The 20754-nt window shown below is 44.7% G+C and overlaps 1 protein-coding gene across 1 annotated transcript in view; it reads right to left on the reverse strand.

Annotated features, from left to right (window-relative positions):
* ctdp1 (CTD (carboxy-terminal domain, RNA polymerase II, polypeptide A) phosphatase, subunit 1) overlaps window positions 1–20754 on the reverse strand; it is a 96034-nt gene that overhangs the window by 34904 nt on the left and 40376 nt on the right. Inside the window, exon 12 of the mRNA XM_076301655.1 lies at window positions 7912–8168. Within this exon, the coding sequence (XP_076157770.1) occupies window positions 7912–8168 (257 nt within the window). The remainder of the gene's footprint in view (window positions 1–7911; window positions 8169–20754) is intronic.

A 20754-nucleotide genomic window follows, 5' to 3' on the forward strand; every position in this document is an offset into this window, starting at 1 on the left:
TTACGCTTGATGTTACCGGAACAGTGGGTAGATGGCTCTACTGGGGACGTTTAGTGACAGGGCATTGCAATGTCTATCTCTCATGTAATTTACGTGTGAGATACTATTGGGTTTGTGGTGTGTGTGTGTGTGCGCATACACATGTACTGTATGTGTGTTTGTGTGTGATTACAGACACGGAATGTGTGTATTCAATACTGCTGCTCTCTCCCGTTTGCTTATGCTGTCTACCTGACCACCTATGCGAATGTGCATTTTATGTCCTGATGCGTGCACATACGTTTCAGTTTATAGGATGTTCAAAGGTCGCTGAATACCTCAAATAGGAAGAATACCTGAAAAAATAAGCTGTGTGTGTGTCTGTGTGTGTCTATGTGTGTGTGTGCACGACATGACGTGATGAACTGTGGAAAAATGTATGCGTGTGTGTGTGTGTGTGTGTGTGTGTGTGTGTGTGTGTGTGTGTGTGTGTGTGTGTGTGTGTGTGTGTGTGTGTGTGTGTGTGTGTGTGTGTGAGTGAGTGAGTGAGCAAAACAGACACAAAGACATGAAAGGAGGGGTGGCGTGTGGTGTGTATTGCAGTTTTGGGAACAGTGTCAGTGTGCATCAGTGCATCTCCCAAGGACTGGTGGAGTTTTAAAGGCCACATGCCACAAAAGTCAGTGGAAACACACAAACACATACCTACACACATCCACACCAAATCATACCTTTCAATCGTCATGACAACAACACTAAATGAAATGGAATGAAATGAAGTGAAGTGAATGGACTAAATGAAATGAAATGAGGGGAACGAGAATATGAGAAATGGCGAGAAACAGGTGAGAAATGGCGAGAAACAGAGAACTTGAAAGGGACAGATAAAGGAAGCGAAGCCTCCTTTGGTGCAGCATCCTCAAACAGAACTTTCATATCCACTGATAAGGTAAACATTCACCTGTTCAAGGACACCTGTCAGTCAAACAACACAGACAGTTGTGGAGATCACACACACACACACACACACACACACACACACACACACACACACACACACACACACACACACACACACACACACACACACACACACACACACACACACACACACACACACACACACACACACACACACACACACACACACACACACACACACACACACACACACACACACACACACACACACACACACACACACACACATCATTGTGTCACACTATTAATATGCCAAACAGACACAAACACACATCAACGCAAAACACAAATATCACATGTTACACACACATCGCTGGTCAACACTCTTCCAGTGTTCATTCTGACAAGGAAAGAGGCTTCTCTACCTGTTCCTCCAACTGTTTCATGTGCTACATGCTCCACCAGGGAGAAAGAGTGGGGACGGACAAAACAGCCAAGGAGTCCAACAAGGGAGGGAGCTGACAGAGAGAACAAGCCCGGGTAGAGAGGAAAAACAAGGGAAACAACGACAGAAACACATTCAAGAGGAGTTCAGGGACAGAGGCTTAATATATTCATTTATTTATCTTTGTGAAGTAGTCTGTGCGTACAGTATGTGTGTGTGTGAGAGAGAGTGTGTGTGTGTGTGAGAGTGTGTGTGAGTGAGTGAGTGAGTGAGTGAGTGAGTGAGTGTGTGTGTGTGTGTGTGTGTGTGTGTGTGTGAGTGAATGAGAGAGTGATGAGGCAAGTGAGAATCCAACAAATTAATTCCCATTAGTCCGAAATACTTGTAACAATAAAACAACTTGAACCTCAAGCAGTGTCAAGCTTAATGTGAACTCACCATGACGACTAACTGAAGCGTCACTGCCACCTCCTAATGGGATGTGACTAACAGGCCTTTGTCAAATCTCAGGGCTTTCATTAACACACACACACACACACACACACACACACACACACACACACACACACACACACACACACACACACACACACACACACACACACACACACACACACACACACACACACATGAAAGTAACCGAACACGTCGCCAAACACAGACATCACATCTTACAAGTGGCTATGCAAAACACGTGACCAAACGCAATCACATTAAACCTCAGAGGATGGAGACGGAGAGAAACCAAGGGAGACCGGTCAGCAAAGTTGGGGGAGTTTTAAAGAGCTTTAAAGAAGTGAATGAATGAGAGTAATTACTGAATAAATGTCAGTGTGACAAGAAAATGACTCTGCGTTTGGCTTGGGTAGACCACTTAAGTGCCATCCTAAAGCGCTTAGCAGAGAGAGGCGCTCAAGGAAACAAGAGAACAATAGAAAAGGTCAAATGGCTCCTGGGAAATTGATGTTGGATACAAGACAAGAGAAGCAGAGAGAGAGAGAGAGAAAGAGAGAGAGAGAGAGAACGAGAGAAAAAGAATTATGAAAGAAAGAAAGAAAGAAAGAAAAAAAAAGAAAGAAAGAAAGAAAGAAAGAAAGAAAGAAAGAAAGAAAGAAAGAGGGATCAACACATCTAAGAGCAAACTTGGCTTGTTAGCATGTAAACTCATGCACACCAAGAGCTATGCAGCCACTTCATACATCATGGCCACTGCACAGAATTGGTTGTTTATCTCATTATAACAGAAAAAGCTCCCCTTCTGGCTAAGTGTACCCCAAACATCACCACAAAAGCCCAGCTGACATTTTCTTAAACAAATAATATGATGCCAACACAGTGGTGAACAGAACTAGTGGCCTTGTTGTCGGGCTTTCAATGGAAGGAAAGAAGGAAAAAAGGAAGGAGACAGACCTCAGGATCTCAGATCTTCAGTTTTTGACCAAAATGATCTTCTAGCTCACTGTGATTGAGGTGTAACAGCAGAAAGCTTTGGATCCCTACAGAGGATTCTACAATCGACACAGCACAACTTCAGACAGAACTTTCTCAGTGTTCTCAATTCTGAATGACGCATTTGATGAAAGACGTCAGAAGAGGTGGATGGTCATTACAGGCTAAACATAGCCCCTGTCTATCCACTTTTCACATTATGAGGCATTTCATGTCGGACTTTTCTCTTGCTCTCCATCTCTCTGCCTCCCTCCATCGTGTCTGAGGAGATGCTAATCGTTAGCACGACAACCGCCGCTGTGCTCGGCGTGAACGCTTCACTGGTCACCCAGCGGGAGACTCTCCAGATGATGAGGGGGCCTTAACGGCCACGAAGGGCAGGCGACAAGCGGCGCTGGAGTGGGAGATGACTGCAATCAGAGAATTGCCACGGAGGCGGAGGAGAAGGATAGATGAACGAGGGATGGAGGAGGCGGAGGAGAAGGATAGATGAACGAGGGATGGAGGAGGAGGACAACCAAGAGGAGAGTCGGATGAGGTCAGGAGTCACTCGCTAGCTCCTGAAGGAGTTTTTCATCCATTCATCTGTCCATCTATCAATCCATAAATTACTCGAGAGAATAAAGTTGCATGCTTCTTTGTGCACAGATCCCCATCCATCTTTCTTTCTTTCAATTCCTCAACTTAACTGCTGAAGAGGAAACTTATTCACACATTTAACCATCCAGAGGAAAATCTCTCACTGTGACCGTTTTCTCCATACAGGCATCAATCTGTCTGTTAACTAAATGAGACTGATCTCTCACTCCTAACTTTCTCTCTTTTGAAGCGTTTAAATGGGCAGAGCTGTCTGGTCTAATCGTAGTGGAATCAGTGCTTGGTATGGCTGACTGATCTGTCTTTTAGGATGACAACACAGCCCCAGTAGAGGGTATGGGGGAAACTTTCTGTGGCTGTTGATGTCTCTGATCCCGTGGCCAACTCAAACAGAGCACAAAGCCCACCATGGAGCGCGAGATGAAGCTCTCACTGACTCGAGGAAGAGCAGATCATATTAGCGGGGTAGAGCACAGGATAGTGGTTTACTAAAGGGCTAATGGTTGGCGTGACAAGAGAGCTGCCCAAAATAGCTTAAATCACAGAGTGATTCTCAGAGAAGATGTATTATGTGTGTCTTGAATAGAATCTTCCCCTCTTTCTCTCATTGCTGGGACTGGGTACGAGTACTTAAATGCACAGAAATTAGCTTTAACACAGTCATGGTATGCATGTGAGTGATAGAGAGACAGGCAGGAAAAGAGAGAGAGAGAAAGAGAGAGACAAAAAGAGAAAGAGAGAATGAGTGAGTGAGTGAAAGAGAGATATTTTACAGCATAGGTTATGAGCAGAGGGAGAAGCAGCTAGGCTAGCAGAAGCTTAGTTGGCAGTACAGGTCTGGTGTTGATAACTGGCTTGTTCCGGTTCACTTTTTGTTTGCTTACACAACAAGAGAAGGTGTCCCAGCCAATGGCAGCTTATTATTTCAGCGAGCTCTGTCTGCATTTCCACTCAGTCCACAATCACAGCTGACAGCTCGATTGAGAGAGAGAGAGGAAGGACAAATAGAAAGAGGGCCGCCCTTCAGTCTTTCCTGCTACAAATCATGAGACAGCCATGGAGAACAGAAGGGAGACTATCCAAGTCACGACGACACAAATACAAAAGCACAGAAGCACTCAGCACAAGGCCCATTCTAACGCTGGAGAGCAATGTTTAGAAACAACAAACAAACAATTCTACCCCCAAAACCATCCTGGATCAAACCTTCCACACTGGACTTTATGGGAAATGACAGAAAAGCAATAACTCACTGGCCTGACACACCAGGTAGTTCTTGTAGACTGTTGTTTCGGTGGCAACTAAATCAATGAAGTAACCAAAGACTGATCTATCCATTCATCGTGCACGGCTGTCAAATGGATTGGTTACGCCTTGTGTTGTGTCACCTGCTTTTGAAGCCTTAATTATCGCCAAACTAGCCAAGGCTAGCAGAAGTCAAAACAAGCGAGGCAGAAAGAAAGAGAAAAATAACAGCATGGACTAGAACGCACTGAGCTGGAACGCACTGAGCTCTATCAACGATAGAGGTCATGTCAGTTGACATTAATAGGTTTTGAAATTGTTTTTAAATTAGCCTACCGCCGTGACTTATTCTCTTTCAATGTCAAGCCAGTGGGGATAAACATTTTCAATTATTTGTTTGTTATTCATGTTCCTGCACTTCAGTGACTTCTCCTGGCTGTACCACAAAAGCCTACGCTGTGCTCGCTCTCATGATAGTGCCAATAAAGGGGATGGTGATGGTGGTGATTTTGTCATGCGGGGCAAAAGTGGCCCCTGAAGGCACCCATTACCAGATGTCTACAATTATGACAAGGGAAGACACGAACCAGCCTCTGCAGAGACCTGGAGGAGGATCTTGACATGATTCCCCTCAGCACGGTGGAGTTATTTGCTTTACTGTGTCCTCAACTGAAAGGCTGTTTCCTATCTAGGCTGTTTCCTATCTGCCAAACCACCTCTAAGAACGTCCAGACAGAAATCTCTGCGTGCCAGTCTGTAAAATGCCGGCTATTGGAAGCAAACAGAGCTGGCTGAACTGTCAGTATGGGAGTTGAGTTTTTCCATTCAGACGCTCGTAGAGAGATCTTTGAGATGGGAGCAAACAAAGCGACTAATGATAATGCTGTGTCCCCATGGAGGGGGAAAAAAAAGATCACCTGCTTAAATAAAAAAACATATATCACAAACATGCTGGTTCACCGGCTCAAGCTCGGTCAAAGCCCTTAGACAAGCAAACGCTCTGCAAACTCATTACGACAGAGCAATGCTACAGGAAGCAGGAGAAGAGGAGAAAAGGTGGGTGGACACAGAAAGGACAGGCTGGAGGGGGGACTGGTACCTGACCAGATTTCCCTTTGGAAATAAAAGAGGAAAAAGGGAGTGGGAGAGAGGAGATGGAAGGAAATCCTGCAAACATAGGTAGAAAGAGGAGACACAAAGAGAACAAGCATGAAACAGCATCAAGAGAACAGGAGAGTGAAAGGGAGGCAGAGAAGGCTGATGGACGCCTCATGGTGTGTGTGTGTGTGTGTGTGTGTGTGTGTTTTTGTATGTGCATGCGTGTGTGCGTGTGTACAGTATGTGCATCTACGTGTGTGTGTGTGTGTGTGTGTATGTACATGAGTGTGTGCGTGTGTATGAGCATACATGTGTGCGTGTGCGTGTGTGTGTGTGTGTGTGTGTGTGTGTGTATGTGCATGTACATGTGTGTGTGTTTGTGTAGGTGTGTATGTCTGTGTGTGCGTGTGCGTATGCATGTGTGTGTGAGTGTGTTTGTTTGTTTGTGTATATGTGTGTATGTCTGTGTGTGTGTATGTGCGTGTGCGTGTATGTGTGTGTGTGTGCGTCAGAGGCTGCAAGTGGGAGCAATAAAAATGAAAGGGAGGCTCCAGAGGGAGAGGTGGAGGGAGACGGAGGGAGAAGGGCCGACTGAGTGATTAAGCGATGGCAAGAGATTACGAGAGATGCGCCGATGGATGTGGCAGTGTCTGTATGACGCCGCGGATCTGTCTGATCAGATCGGGGGGGCTGTCTCCGGGCCGGGGTGCTCATGGGAGACTGAGCTTCCTGTTTCAATTTACTCATTTATTCATGCTCTGTTTGTCGACTTCAAACAAACAAAATGAGCATGGTGTGTGTGTGTGTGTGTGAGTGAGAGAGTTCATGTGTTCAAATGAGACCAGTGCTTGAGCTTGAATGAGCATGAAACAGACCATTTATGACAGTTCTGATCGAATCACAGGTGATTCCCATGATTACATTTTGTTTATGCCACAGCGATGATGCCCTTGTTCTCAATCTGTGTGCTTTAGGAACCAGGCAAAATTTGGTTCTGTGTGTAAAAAAAATCCTGGTGTTTTGCAGACCTACACTAACAACACATGCTGAATAGATCCTGCCCTCTAGCATAAATAACACACACAGAGAGAGAGAGAGAGAGAGAGAGAGAGAGAGAGAGAGAGAGAGAGAGAGAGAGAGAGAGAGAGAGAGAGAGAGAGAGAGAGAAAGAGAGAGAAAGAGAGAGAAAGAGAGAGCCTCCAGTGCACTCACAGAACACCAATCACCTGGTGGGAAAGACAGGTCTTCCGCACACCAAAACTTCACTTTGGACTTGCTGGGCTAAACTACTTTGGAATAATCCCATTTTAGCCCAGTTATTTCACAATGTAGAGATATGAGATAACAAAGATGAGCATGAATAACGGAATAGTGACGGCTGTGGCGGATGTCTAAGTGGGAAGCTACACCAGGCGCGTAATTGAAGCGTTCCGTTAGCGTTGCGTCTGCTGCAACAATTAGCTTCCACTGTAATCAATGGAAGTAGCTACACCAGACGTGATAGCGGCACGTACGTTCGAAAAAAAATAGACCAATCTTGGCCCCAGCTGTGGCGCAACTGGCTGAGGCACCTGCATCGTACGCCGGCGACCCGGGTTCGATTCCCGCCCCGTGGTCCTTTCCGGATCCCACCCCTGTTCTCTCTCCCACTCACTTCCTGTCACTCTCCACTGTCCTATAATTAAAGGCATAAAAAGCCCAAAAAATATACTTGAAAAAAAATAAAAAATAGACCAATCTTCTAAAAGGCACGAACGGAACGCTTCAGTTATGCACCCGGTGTAGCTTCCCTGTAAGTGTGTGTAAGTGTGTGTGTATGTGTGTGTATGTGTGAGTGTGTGTGTGTGTGTGTTTGGTGTGGAGTTCCTGAGGCCCTGTGGTTCTCTCTGGAGGGGGCCCAGATGGATACATCCCCCATTCCTGCTGCCTTCAGGCGCATCCCACCTGAACCAGACACCACGCCCGGAAACGGGAGACAGGCCAGGCAAAGGGAGACAGGTGTCTGGAAGTCTACCTGGCAGGACACACTCAGACTACCAACAGACAGGTGTGTTGGTGAGATTGTTTTGTGTGTGTGTGTTGATTCGAGAACATGAGCAACAAGACTGTAGCAAGATGGTTACATAAAAACCCAGCCCTCCGTCTGTCTCTTCCTGATAGCATGCCAGGGGTCTTACCTTGGCTCGCTGCCCGACAGACTGTCTCCATCGCTGGGTTGCGTCTGGCTCCCCTCCTCCCTGGCGCTGGGGCCTGGGATTTGCTGCTGGTGCTTAACTGCCAAGCTCTGCTGGCTTGTCTGAGGCCTCTCCTCTGGCCCTTCATCCTCATCTTCATCACCACCACCACCGCCGCCGCCGCCCACCTCCATCTTCTCATCCTCCTTTCCCTGCTCGTCACTCTCGTTATCGCTCTCCTCGCCCAGCATGTCATCAACCTGCAATAAGACGATCAGAATGAGATAAAGTGGTACAACTCAGTTTTAATGGGTCGACATGGGAGTCTCATGAGTAGACAGGCTGCTTGACATTGCACTTGACAGTGTGAATTTGTTTTAAAAGGTTCACATCACTTCTGTTCCACAAAGAACAAAACAAAGAAGCAAAGAAAACATTTATAAATGGACTGAATTTTGTACATATATGTTTCATATCACACTTGCATGAATGGTGAAAAAGTGTCATACTACCATACTACAACTGATATCTGACAACATTTCTGATACTGGCACAAGACACAAGTGCAAGGTTAGCCACTGTACCACTGATGCTGGTAGTGTAACCGAACCCGAACCCCTTCCATGAACATCAACCACTTCCACGCGTGCGCAATGACCACAATCATGTTTTCAAACAAAGACAAGCCAAAAGGTTCTACTCATAATTCACATTTGACTCACTTTGTCTATACCCGGCGCTCTACTGTTTGACATCTTTATGCAATCTTTATGTAAGCCTCTTCGATTCACACTCCTGCAGCTTTTAATGACATGTCGGTACTCTGCCCGTGGATCTGGCCTCTCTAGCGCCGAAGCTTAATTACTCCACTCTCCCAGACGAACGACAAACACGTTGCCCGTCCCCTAATACCACTTACGGCGGCGACAAAAATACTGGTGGACACGTTCAGTGAGTTCACAAGGCGATAAGGGGAGGAAAGGAACAAAAGGGACCGTGCGACCAGCAAAACTTTGTTCTCGCTTTGTTACATTTATACACTTATTTCGATAACAAGAGAAATTTTCAATTAATCTTAAAAGCAGGCTCAGTGAGGAGGAACGCTGCGTTAACGCTTGGTTGTGTGTCCTAAAGGGATGGAATTCTCTGGATACTGCAAGAATATAATTACGCGTATCTGATTTGATTGCCTCCTTCAATAAAGACTCTAAACTCCGTGGGAAATTCCTGCGCAGACTCTAAGTCTTACAACTTGGTAGAGAAGAAAAAACATACTGCAGCCTATTTAATAACATTAACATGATATAAACCAGATCTCTGCATTAGATTACATAGAGACTTTCCAGCTGTGAGAAATCGTCAGCATTTAATTAATTGTTTTTGTTCCTAATCGACTAATTTCTCGTTTAAATCCTCAGCAGCTGTTCATGAATTAATATTTCTTGGCAGAATATTTCTGAGGCCACCGGTTTCACTTTTCCCATCACAGCACAGCAGGCTGCCTATGAGACCATAAACACTAGCATGTTCAAGACCAGCCCCTCCATCACGACCAGCGCGTGGATTCATTGATACGGTCTGATATCGACCACTGGGAAATGTATCATTCCCACAAGGAGCTTTATTCTCTGTGTCATCTGAAAACCAACAAGTCAGGGCCCTGGATCATGGGAATGGAGAGGGTTAATGAGAAAATAGGAAGGATTAATAAGGTTTTGCGCAAGGTCAGTCATGTGTTGGCCATTACTTTCACATCACCAGGGCCGTTGCACATGCAACTGTAAAGCCATTTCTTATTTTGTTATCAACCTTTTATTGATTTGAGGGGAAAAAAAGAGGCAAATCTTGCCAATAAACATGGGGTGCTGTGGTCATTATTTTCCCATTAATGCAGCCTTCGCACAGCCACATACTAACATATCACTGCCAGCAGAAACTTGGCCCAGAGGTGGTTCTGTAATTAACCAACAATCTTTATTTCCCCACTGGCAGGAGGAAAGGTCAATAGAAAGGGAAATGAACGAGAGGGAAATGGCAGAAGCATCCCAGAGGTCTGAGGAGTGTTTGGCTGAGTATAAGTGGGTGAGCAACCATGGTGGGGTCAGGACTAAATGCAAGAAGTTTTTACGCAGGATGCACATAACCATAGCAATACATCCCATCCCATAATGACAATGAAGCTTGGCAGAAACTGTGACAAGTGGGTTTCATACTGGTTGAATGAAATTACACCAAATTAAACCTCTTTCACGCAGCACCTAACAAGTAGCGCTGACAACAGATGTTGACAGAGCGGTTGGGGCTGCCCATGAAAATATTATTAGCGAAGTCCATCACCACAGGATCCAAGGCCCATCCAGGGTTGTGGGGGAAATTATGGTAAAATGGCGTGCTAAACTAACCAAGGAGCTTTTGTTTTATTTTCCAGATAATAATTAAAAAAATATATACACATTGTGAGTTAGCTCACAGCCAATTACCAAAACTTAGAAGATCAGTATGACAAGGAAGAAGATTTTTTTAAAGAAAGAGAGAGCAAGAGAATCTGACAGCCACAACCTGCACTGTACTACTAAGACGTTACCATCATTGTTAACGAGCTGGAACAGTGGCACTTGAACTGGTTTGGATTGTGTTTGATTGGATTGTGAAATGGCACAATGTCTCATGATCATTGAACGGCAACCCAAATTGTATGGGATTCAAAGCATAAAACAAGCATAAACAGGCCCTACTTTTCACACTTTTCTATTTAGAATTATTACATTTAGATCATAGACTATATTGTAGCCTACTAACCTCAAAGCCAGCTATCAAAAATTACTCAATACACGTGTTGGCACCATATTGTAGTCAGAGTGCCACTGCCACCTACTGCCCTTTCTTGGTAGGCCTGCTGGTTGTAAATACTAAAATCTGTCGCCTATGTGTGCCAAAGGTTGCTATGACCTATAACACACATACAGCCCCTAGTTACTGAGGAACAGAGTAGCCTATTAGCCTGGTTGACACTAGACCGCTTCTCAAATCACAATTGAGTGGTTCTGGAAAGGCTTCATTGACTTACGACTTCCTGGGGCGTAACAAGCAGTGAAATTAAACTTAAATTGTTGTATTAAATTCTTACCCAATCGTTTCAGAGGCAGTAGCACAAAGACTTTTGTACTACTGCTTTGTTTAGGAAAAAACTATTTAAGCCCTCCTTTTGAAGTCCCACGGCACACAGATGATTTACAGAACCACCTCCCATGCGTCTTGTTGCTTCTGACAGGTGCTGCATTACAGTGCTGCATCACGACGACAGTCAGGTACTATGAGGGAGCAGCCTGTACATCATTGAATGGCAGCTCCTCTACGACTGTCCTTCAGTCGCCAGGTCGACGCCAGCTTTAATGGTTGGCATCGATCTGTCAGAGGAAAGAGTCGACGCCTGTGACGAAACTGCAATGTATTCCCAATTTCCAGGTGGAGTTTATTCCACACAGTTTAAGGGATAGAGAGTTTAACTAATTGCCTTTGAACAGGACATGGATTGATATATAATGTGTGCATCTGGGAGAATGAAGGAAAGAATGGGGATGGTTGCAAATGGAAAAACGCAAGATGTTTCAATGTTACAGTTCCCTTACACAATGTCTCCCTGCCCAGGAGAAACAAAGGGGCTAAAAAAGCTTGAAAGCTCAAGACATTTGATGACAACAGTTTTATCTTGGTCTAGATAAGTTGATAAGGCTTGACGAGTATAGACTCTGCACATCATAACTGGATCATTCATATAAATATAGTTTTAGGCACTCTTCTTTGTAGAAAGATTGCTCATTAACATGGTATAATGTAGGGCAGAAATCAGACAGATCTCCTTCTGGTCTCAGGAGAATTATGAAAGACATCGAACCAAAAACCAACAGCCCAAGTTATTTTTAATAAAGACAGGGAATGATAGATTCCTCTGTGGATTTTGGCCCTGGCTGTTCTGCACTCTTTCAGCCTCTGCATACATCTAGAGTATATGAAACGCTTCCCCAGGGTGGGATGGCTCATCATCGGGATAGCACGCTACGACAAACCCAGACAATAAGGTTAAAAGGTCAACAGTCTCTCATCACGCAGGCTGGGGTTGGTGTTTGTGTGAGCATTAGGTGAGGATATGAAAGGAAATTGATTATTCTTGGATGATGAACCCAATAATCACTCAAGATTATAAGCCTCCTCAAAGTACTCTAAAGTGCAATCAAAGCTCCAAAGGTATGAGAGTTGGCACAAGAGTTCAATAGAACCGACCTGAACTTAATGGCTTAATGTGTTTCTGGACCTCCTGAGGACAAAAGCAGAATCACAAAAGGTCCTTCCATTAAAAACACAGTGTGGAGCAGAAAGAAAGGCATTACACCAAAAAGGTGTTAGGAGCTCAATTACTTGCACCCAAGTTCATGCCCAAGCCTGGCCTGATGTGACTTGCACCATATGAAACAGCAGTTTCATAAGGTGCAAGTTGTGAGAGAGGCTGTTGCTCAGTGAAGTTGTGAGAAAGGCTGTTGCTCAGTGAAGTTAGTTTTTTTGTACATTTGATAGTTTCTCTGTGTATGTGTGTGAGGGAAAGAGTGTACTGTGTGCTTGCATGTGTGAGTTTGGGCATATGCAAATGTGTGTCTGCTCATTTTTTTAATTTATTGACTAATGGGCATTGAATTGTTTCATTTTGCTTTTCCCTCCAGTAAAAAAAAATGCAATCTGTATTAAAGCAGCAGTAGCCCATCGCGACAGCACCGGTGCATCTGCTGCCCAGGCTAATTGCAGGCATTCAAAAGGGGGTTAAGCTGGTTCCACAGATGTGCCACTGAGAACACAATTAATTGACAGAAGGTCTTAACCGCCATTGCCCACACCTCCCTGCGGCTCCCAGTTGTTGCGTGTTGTATGTGTTTTGTGGAAAAAAATCCTAAGTGCTCACTAGTGACACATAATCTAACACAGCGGTTCCCAAACTTTTTTCCCCGCGGACCACCTTCTACATCCTGACTCGGCTCGCGTACCCCCACCATCCAACACATAAAAAAGTAACTCATTCTATTGAATTCTATTGGGATGCAAAGGCTTTTAAGAGTCTTAGCAAAGTCTTGCCATGTAATACCCAAATCCCTCCAACAGGCTGACCTCCTGTCACTTACACTACAACAATAAGTCAATGAGATGACCATATAGATTAAGCTGACCTTCCTGGATGCGTGCTGGCCTGGACAATTAATTAAATCAATGAAGCCAACCACTGAGTCAGATGTCTGTAGGGAAGGTCAAAACGAGACGAGAGTTTCAGAGCCACTTTGCTTCTTCTGTGTGATCCACTGCTGTAGGTCGGATTAGACATGCCTGGAGTCCTCTAGATGTTGCCAAGTGACAAAAACAATCCAAAATTCATCAAAGAGAGATCTCAGAGAGACACATCTAAAACCATAATGCATGGCTGCCTTGTCCTACATAAACATTGTACATATCTCTGTGTGAACAAATTAAGGGTGATGCCTTTGCCTTGGGGTACCAGAGACAACGATGAAAAAGCCAAGCAATGCTCAGTGACGAGACATGCAGATTGGTTCCGCCTGGTAAGCACCTGCTGTTGCCCACACAGCACTGAGGCAAAATTGATTTGAGTGCACACGCCACATCGTGACACTCCCACCCCTGCACTGGCCTTGAAGCCTCAGCTAGTCAAGACACAGAGACTAGAGTGGCAAAATGTTGCAGACAAGAACATTGTCAGGGTTGGTGATTTCTAAGCAGGGTTTTAGAAGCACTGTAGCCCCACTGAACATTTTAGAACAAGTAGAAAAAGTAAGGGCGCACACTTTACATCAATCTGCAATGCGCTGTGACTTAAATGGGAGCACCATACCACAAGTTCCACTCCTATGCCGATGATGCACAGTTTCATCAGACTGCAGACCCACTGCTAATCTTTCCCCAGTGCTCTCATTGCTTGCTTCCATTACATATGGACATGGATGACAAGCAAGTCTTCAAATCTGGTAAACTTGAAGGTACAAAATGTCAATAGCATCTTTTGTGTAATGCATAGAACAGGTCAGGCGCTTGTTCAAAGAGATGTTCAATGCACCAAACCGATTCTTAGTCTGATGTCTAATGTTTGATGTCTGATGCAGTGGAGTGGGAGAAGAAAGAGCTGGGTTTATTATACAACCAATTTTCATTATAAGACATCTGAACTCAAAAACGCAAGGTAGGGGGCGAAAAAGGAGGAAGGGAAGACGAAATAAACTGCAGTGAAGCCATCAAACTGTAAGACTACTAGCTTTTCGTCCTGCAATTCTCTCTTTGCTCTCCCCATCATCTCCTCATCCATTTCTAACTCTCTGCTCTTCCCATCCCTCTCTCTCCAGTTTGCTCTAGGTTATTACCGTTGGTTTCAGCTCCTGCTGGGAAAAGGCTTGGCTTTGGGATGTACTCTCAGCCCTTTAGAGTGCAGAGGGGATGCTCATGGCACACTCCCGGCCAGACTGAAGGCACTCTGCGTGGGACGGGTGTCTGCTAAGACACAGAGGCAACTGCACAGATCCTTGCTGACGTAAGAGATCAGGTGAGAGATCAAAGCTTCACAGCGCAGCTACAAGAGTCGGACAGATGAAGAGAAGAAAGACGCAAACATAAGAGCAACAGGGGAGCCAGTTGTGGTAGCTTGATTTCTGAAATCGCAACTGCATTTAATCATGAAGAAAAGAAACACAAATGGTTACTTAAGGGTATGATTCTCCTGTATGGCCCAAATAAAGAAGGGTAGTGGCACCATGATTGGTAATAAAATATTAAGTAGAAAGGTTGCCTTTTTTACCCATACGAAAGTACACAACAGACAGTAAGACATCCCTGCTGATTTTCATAGTATTCAAAAGGATGAAGCCATCCAAACTCTGCATGAAAATAATTTGTAGAAAGAAAGCTGGATGGGAGTCAGAGAAGTGTGAAGGTAAAGATAAACTGCAGAGAAACTTTATACAAAAAGGCATGAGACTACCAGGAACATGCAACACTCAAACAGGAACAGTTGCGCGAGAGATGAAGTGTATCTATAACTGCTTTCAGACCTAGGTGTGAGTCTGCATGTTTTGCGGATGCCAAGCGGTTGGGCCGTATATCGGAACAACATAACCGGTTATTTGGAATTCTGAACTTAGCCAGCTATTACACTACTCCCCTCCTAGTATTTGAGACGGACATTATGTCAATGAATTCGTGTCTGAACGAAGCGAAGAACATGCGAAGATTCTGTTCATGTACATGATCAAGCACGTTCAACTTGTTCAACCACGCTGAGATTCTGTTCATGTGCGTCGGTGTCATTCACACATATGACCGCATAATGTCAGCATCATATCTGAATCGCCCAAAGGGTCGGACCTCCGTTCGACAAAGCTCCGCATACACTGCGGAGGACGTGTCTGAAAGCAGCTTATGTGAGAGTGAGCTAGAGAGAGGGAGAGAGAGAGACTAAGAAAGAAAAAGAAAAAAGAATGAGAGCACGCGCACACCCCGCAGTATTGGGAGTATCTCTGGCTCCTCCATTGTGCCTCAGATCAAAGGCCATATGCTTGTGGCTGCCAGCAAGGCCAAAAGCACGGCCTGCATTTACAGCAGCAATTACCCTCAGTAGTCTTGGCCATTTATTACCGCTGCTTCAAAACATTCAGGTATACAGTACACACACAAGCTCTACACACACACACACACACACACTCATATTCACAGAGATGCTCGAAGACAGATGTGCTCTCTCTCACACACAAACACACACATACACACACGCACAGAAGTTTGAACATCTTTGCAAAGAGAAAAAAAAAAAAAAACCTCGCATGGGATGCACTGAAGCTTCAGAGTCCGACATAATTTCAAAAGAAAAGAAAAAAATCCCACCTGCAGAGAAATTTAATGCAATATTATTCTTGTTCTTCTACCTAGAGGTATACACAATCTCCACTGGTATAGGCAGGACGCCCACACAAGATAAAATAAATCCAACCCACATTACTTTGTCTGTCTGATAAAAGCACAGCGAGCAGCAGAAAGCGATGAGGCTGCAGAGGACACAACTGAAACTTTCTCCCTGACTCATCTAAGTGAGTTTTAGATCAACAGGCTAGCATACGAACCTGTGGACGTTCCTGGCATCCAATTCTAACTGAAAGACTTTGAATAAGTTTGCCCAGTTAGAATCCATCATCGGCCTAATGAGCCTACAGTACGAGTACTATAAAATGCAGAGCAACAAAAAGTGAGAGAAGAAAATAGACTGATAAAGAAGAGGCAGAGGAGGAAGAGACAAGAGGAAGTAGACAGACAGGAATAGAGAGAAAAGAGAGTGTGGAAAAGAGGAAAAGAGAGTGGAAGAGAGGAAAAGAGAGTGTGGAAGAGAGGAAAAGAGAGTGTGGAAGAGAGGAAAAGAGAAAAGAGAGTGTAGAAAAGAGGAAAAGAGAGGAGAAAGGAAAAGTGGAAAAGAGAGGAGAAAGGAAAAGTGGAAAAGAGAGGAGAAAGGAGTAAATAGATGAGTGTGTGTGGGGCTGAGAGTGCGTGTGCAGATACAAGAAATGTTTACTAGTGAACACGTCAGGGCACCTGAGAGCTGACCCCACCCTGAGCTCATCAATAGTGAACACCACCTGGAGCTGCAGCTTAAGCAAGGGACCAACGCCAGAGTCAAGGCCAGAGTGACTCATCCTGGGTAGAGGAGCGTAATGACCGGCCCGACCGCACAAGGAGACAGTTGACAACAGCTGACCCCGGTCCTGATTACGGGGACTCATGATCTCTGATGAGTCATGGACATGAGTGAGCAACGGGGCAAATGACAGCCGGTTAATCATATAAGCTGGTGCGTGACATGTGACCTCTGACAAGGTCAAATAAGAGGGTACTGGTCGAGTGAAGAGGACAACGTGACTTAAATAACCACTTCACGTCTGTGTAGATTTTAAAATAATAGAAACAGCAATTCGATTTGGATTTTGCTTTGGTAAATAATGGGAGTAATAAGGTAATAAAGCACTTAGATAAATAATGAAAAGACTAAAAGAATGTACAAACACGATGCAGGAAGATAAACGAGTTGGAGAAAAACAAGCAGATGCCAAAAGATAAATTACTTTAATTAAGACCGTGCAATGTAATTGCTGATGTGATGATAGTGCAGCCTTTCTTGCGATACATCCTACCCTGACAGATCAACAGCATCACCGTCTCACATGGGCCAAGTAAATGTTTTGCTTGTGAGCAGATATTTTGGGAAAGTGGATGAAAGAGTGATGGAGTAGAGTGGAGATTACCAGGGTTGGAGTTGAGTGATGAGGGGAGAAGGTTGCCTGACCACCAACTAAGCCGTCAATTCTGCTGGACAGACCAATCAAAGAGGAGGGGGGGGACGGCATGCGGTGGCACAGCCTTTTCTGAAACTACCCTCCGATAACACGATGTGATGCTTGAAACTGCCTACCTATAACACGATGTGATGCATTGACAGCAGTGGACACACACTGAAAGTCAGCATAAAGTCAGAGTATTAGCAGGAAAGCAAGTGCAGGGGGAACAGTCAAACATTTTATGATTGCTTGAAATTTTGAGCTTTTCTAAGCTTTTAACCCAATGCACTTCTGCTTAACAGTCCACGCCTACATTGTTCATCGAATTAGTAAAAAATTCTGTTGGTAAATGAATTGAAAAACAGTATGCTATGCCATACCAAAAATCATACCAAAAGCACTGTACCGTTTGCAAAAAAATAATCACCAGAAAACTTCCTGACCTTTTGTCACTCTACACACCAATCAAAGATCAAGCACACTCTACCCTCCCCATCAATGCCAGCTTTCCCTCAATCTTCAGACAGGCGTTAGCATTTAGAAGAGGAGAAAAAAAAGTCAAGGTTAGGAAGAGCAACTTCCCACCTCTACCTGGCATTTCAAAGTGGCACAGAGAGGAGACTCACCAGTCTGTGGACAGAAGCATGAGGAGGGGGGGGGGGGGGTATAGGCTCTCGTCATGATATTACCAGCTGCTGATGTGCCAGTTTGCTCTTACTCCAGATCAAACAGTGGTGTGTGTGTGTGTGTGTGTGTGTGTGTGTGTCTGTGTGTGTGTGTGTCTGTGTGTGTGTGTGTCTGTGTGTGTGTGTGTCTGTGTGTGTGTGTCTGTGCGTCTGTGCGTGTGTGACAGAGGGACACCAACAGAGAGTGTGTGAAATCAAGTTTGTCCCTTAAATTAAAAAAAAGATTATGTGACAGACCTACGGGGAGAAGAGCTTAGAGACGCACTTAAGTCATAAGAGTTATGAGTACTTAAACAAAGCAGAGGCTCACAAGTGATGACTAGGCAGCCAGAACAGGAGGACAGGTTGGAATGGATGTCAACACTGGCCGAAGAGGAACAGATGGCAGGGTTTAAAAAAAACTTCTTTCTGAAGTTACTGCAACTGAGGCACCTCAGCAAGGGAAGCAGGAAGTAATAGAAGGGAGGTAACAAGGGAGAGGGGGGGGGGCTGATTCATTAAACATCCGTTAGGATTTGCCTGATTTTCAAGCATGTACCATGTACTGCATGTATAGGTGTTTGTGCACATGTGAGATGGAAGCAAGAGCAGTTTTGGAGAGTTCCACACACACTGAAAATAGATGACAGAGTGAGAGCCAATGTAAGTGAGTACCGGTATGTTTGAGTGTGAGCGTGTGCTCAGAGTTGTTACAGAGTCTGGCTAGACACCACACTGGCCATGGCTGACATTTGCTGATACAAATGGCAGCGTGCCTTATCAGAGCCAAACAGCTCAGGGAGAGGTGAAAAGACAACTGTAGCTTGTAAGTCCTAGTGTGTGTGTGTGTGTGTGTGTGTGTGTGTGTGTGTGTGTGTGTGTGTGTGTGTGTGTAGGAAAGTCAAAAATGTGGGTGGTGAGTGAGGTAACTTAAAGACCAACAACTCCATTGAAAATTACGTTTTTAACCATGTTAAAGTATGATGTCGTATGAAGTCTGGTATGTTTTACAAGACATACCATGAGAGAAATATGAAGATATCTGCCAATCCTGAGCACTTGGGAGTGGGACAATTCTTCATAAAAACAGACAAGCTAGCTAAAGTGTCAGCTGCAGCAGCCAGTAGCAGGTGAACAGTGTGTAGAGAGGGGGCGTGGCCAGCTAGATCCTAATTCCCAAAAGCTACATTTAAGCCATTGTAAGGCCTTAAGGGATTTTTTTTCTCATGAAAAGCTTCTGAATGTATACAGTACCTTAGAGCAGTGTTTCTCAAACCTTTTCTATCATTCTCCACTTTGGAGGTGGGGAATTTTCAAGACCCTATCAACCCGGCAAAATGGTAACGTTAAAATATTTTATTTTTTTGCATTTTTTGCAAGTTACATTTCCCGTCTCGGTCTGCTGGATTGGATGTTATTTAAATTCATATGTTAGTCTGTTCATGACTCTTATGTTTGTATTGAATCTAAGATCTTCCATGTCAAAAAAGAAAGCCATTATTAAAGGTAGGCACAATTTTTTTTTTAATTATTTCCTCCTGTTCCTCGTGCCCCACCTGTCATGTCTCTATTCCCCACTAGTGGGGCCCGCCCCACATTTTCAGAACCACTGCTTTAGAGGCGCAGAGAAAAGATTTAGGGGAGTAATTACAGTAACTGCTGGAGTCTGTCCAGAGGAAAAGATAATGACACTGTGGCCAGAGCGAAGTCAAACGCACAAAGTGGGCTTAGTCAACCGAAGTTAATTAATAAAAGATAGATAGATAGATCAGAATTTACACTGGTTGCATGTGACTGGTTTAGTAAATTTCACTTCACCGGAGAGATCAAGTCCCTGCCTTGACGTAGCTTCCCGCTATCTATATCGATGCCAAACTCAAGCCCAATGTGTGAGAAAGACAGACACGATGTTGCGTGTAACAGTATTGCGCGGGTTACCCACGGTTGCGAGGCATAAAAAAATGATATTCATTATAACATGGGGTAGAATATGCAGAGGTACAGAGAACTGCCAAAAAAAAGTAGAGAAAGAGAATGTGGAAACAAACCGCTCAAATCTCCTAAATATCGCTCCAATACAACCTAGTTTCCAGCTCAGCACCGTCCACTATCCTAACTGAGAGTGGGCAAGGCTTCCCAGCAACAAGGGGGTCCTGGAGCCTCACGCCCATGTCTGCCACTCCTGGCTCAGACAGCCTGGTGCGCCTTTATGCCCATCTGGTGCTGGCACCAACTGAACTTACCGTCTATGCCAGAGCAAAACTACAGCCAGAGGAACACACACCACAAGCAACTCATCTACAAGTGGGCAAAAGCTGAGGAGATCCTATCTGCAGCAGATTGGTGTATATTGGTGCAGTAGTGCTTTCCCCCCCTTGTCACATATGATGTATGGCTGTTCTCTTTTTTAGAAGATTGGGGCGGAGGGGAGCTCAGCTGTGGACTTATCTGAGAGAGAGACTGAGATGGGAATGGCCTGCCCTGAGATGAGAGTCGTGCAGACACAATCCTCTCATCATTACTTCTCCCCACTAAGAGAAGGAGAGAGAAAGATGAGATCTGGGGAAGCAGAAAGGCAGACTGTGTAAGAGAGAAAGACAGGGACTGGATGAGGGTGAAGGGAGGCTGATCGAGAAAGACAGAATAAACCACACTGGGAAAACATCATCAGAGAGACCAATAGGCAATGGCTACAAAGTGACAATGAGCAACTGAACAAGACAGAGAATACTGTATTCTGTAGCCTCGCTTGAAATGAGGCTCACTGAACCACTAATCCTAAGGATGAATGCTGCTCTATCCCAGTGGAGCCTTTT

The sequence above is a fragment of the Alosa pseudoharengus genome, unplaced genomic scaffold, assembly GCF_046254945.1.
Source record: "Alosa pseudoharengus isolate Yale_2024_CS ecotype anadromous, Long Island Sound unplaced genomic scaffold, YU_APseudo_1.1 YU_APseudo_1.1_scf_23, whole genome shotgun sequence".
In the NCBI taxonomy this organism is placed as follows: domain Eukaryota; kingdom Metazoa; phylum Chordata; class Actinopteri; order Clupeiformes; family Clupeidae; genus Alosa; species Alosa pseudoharengus.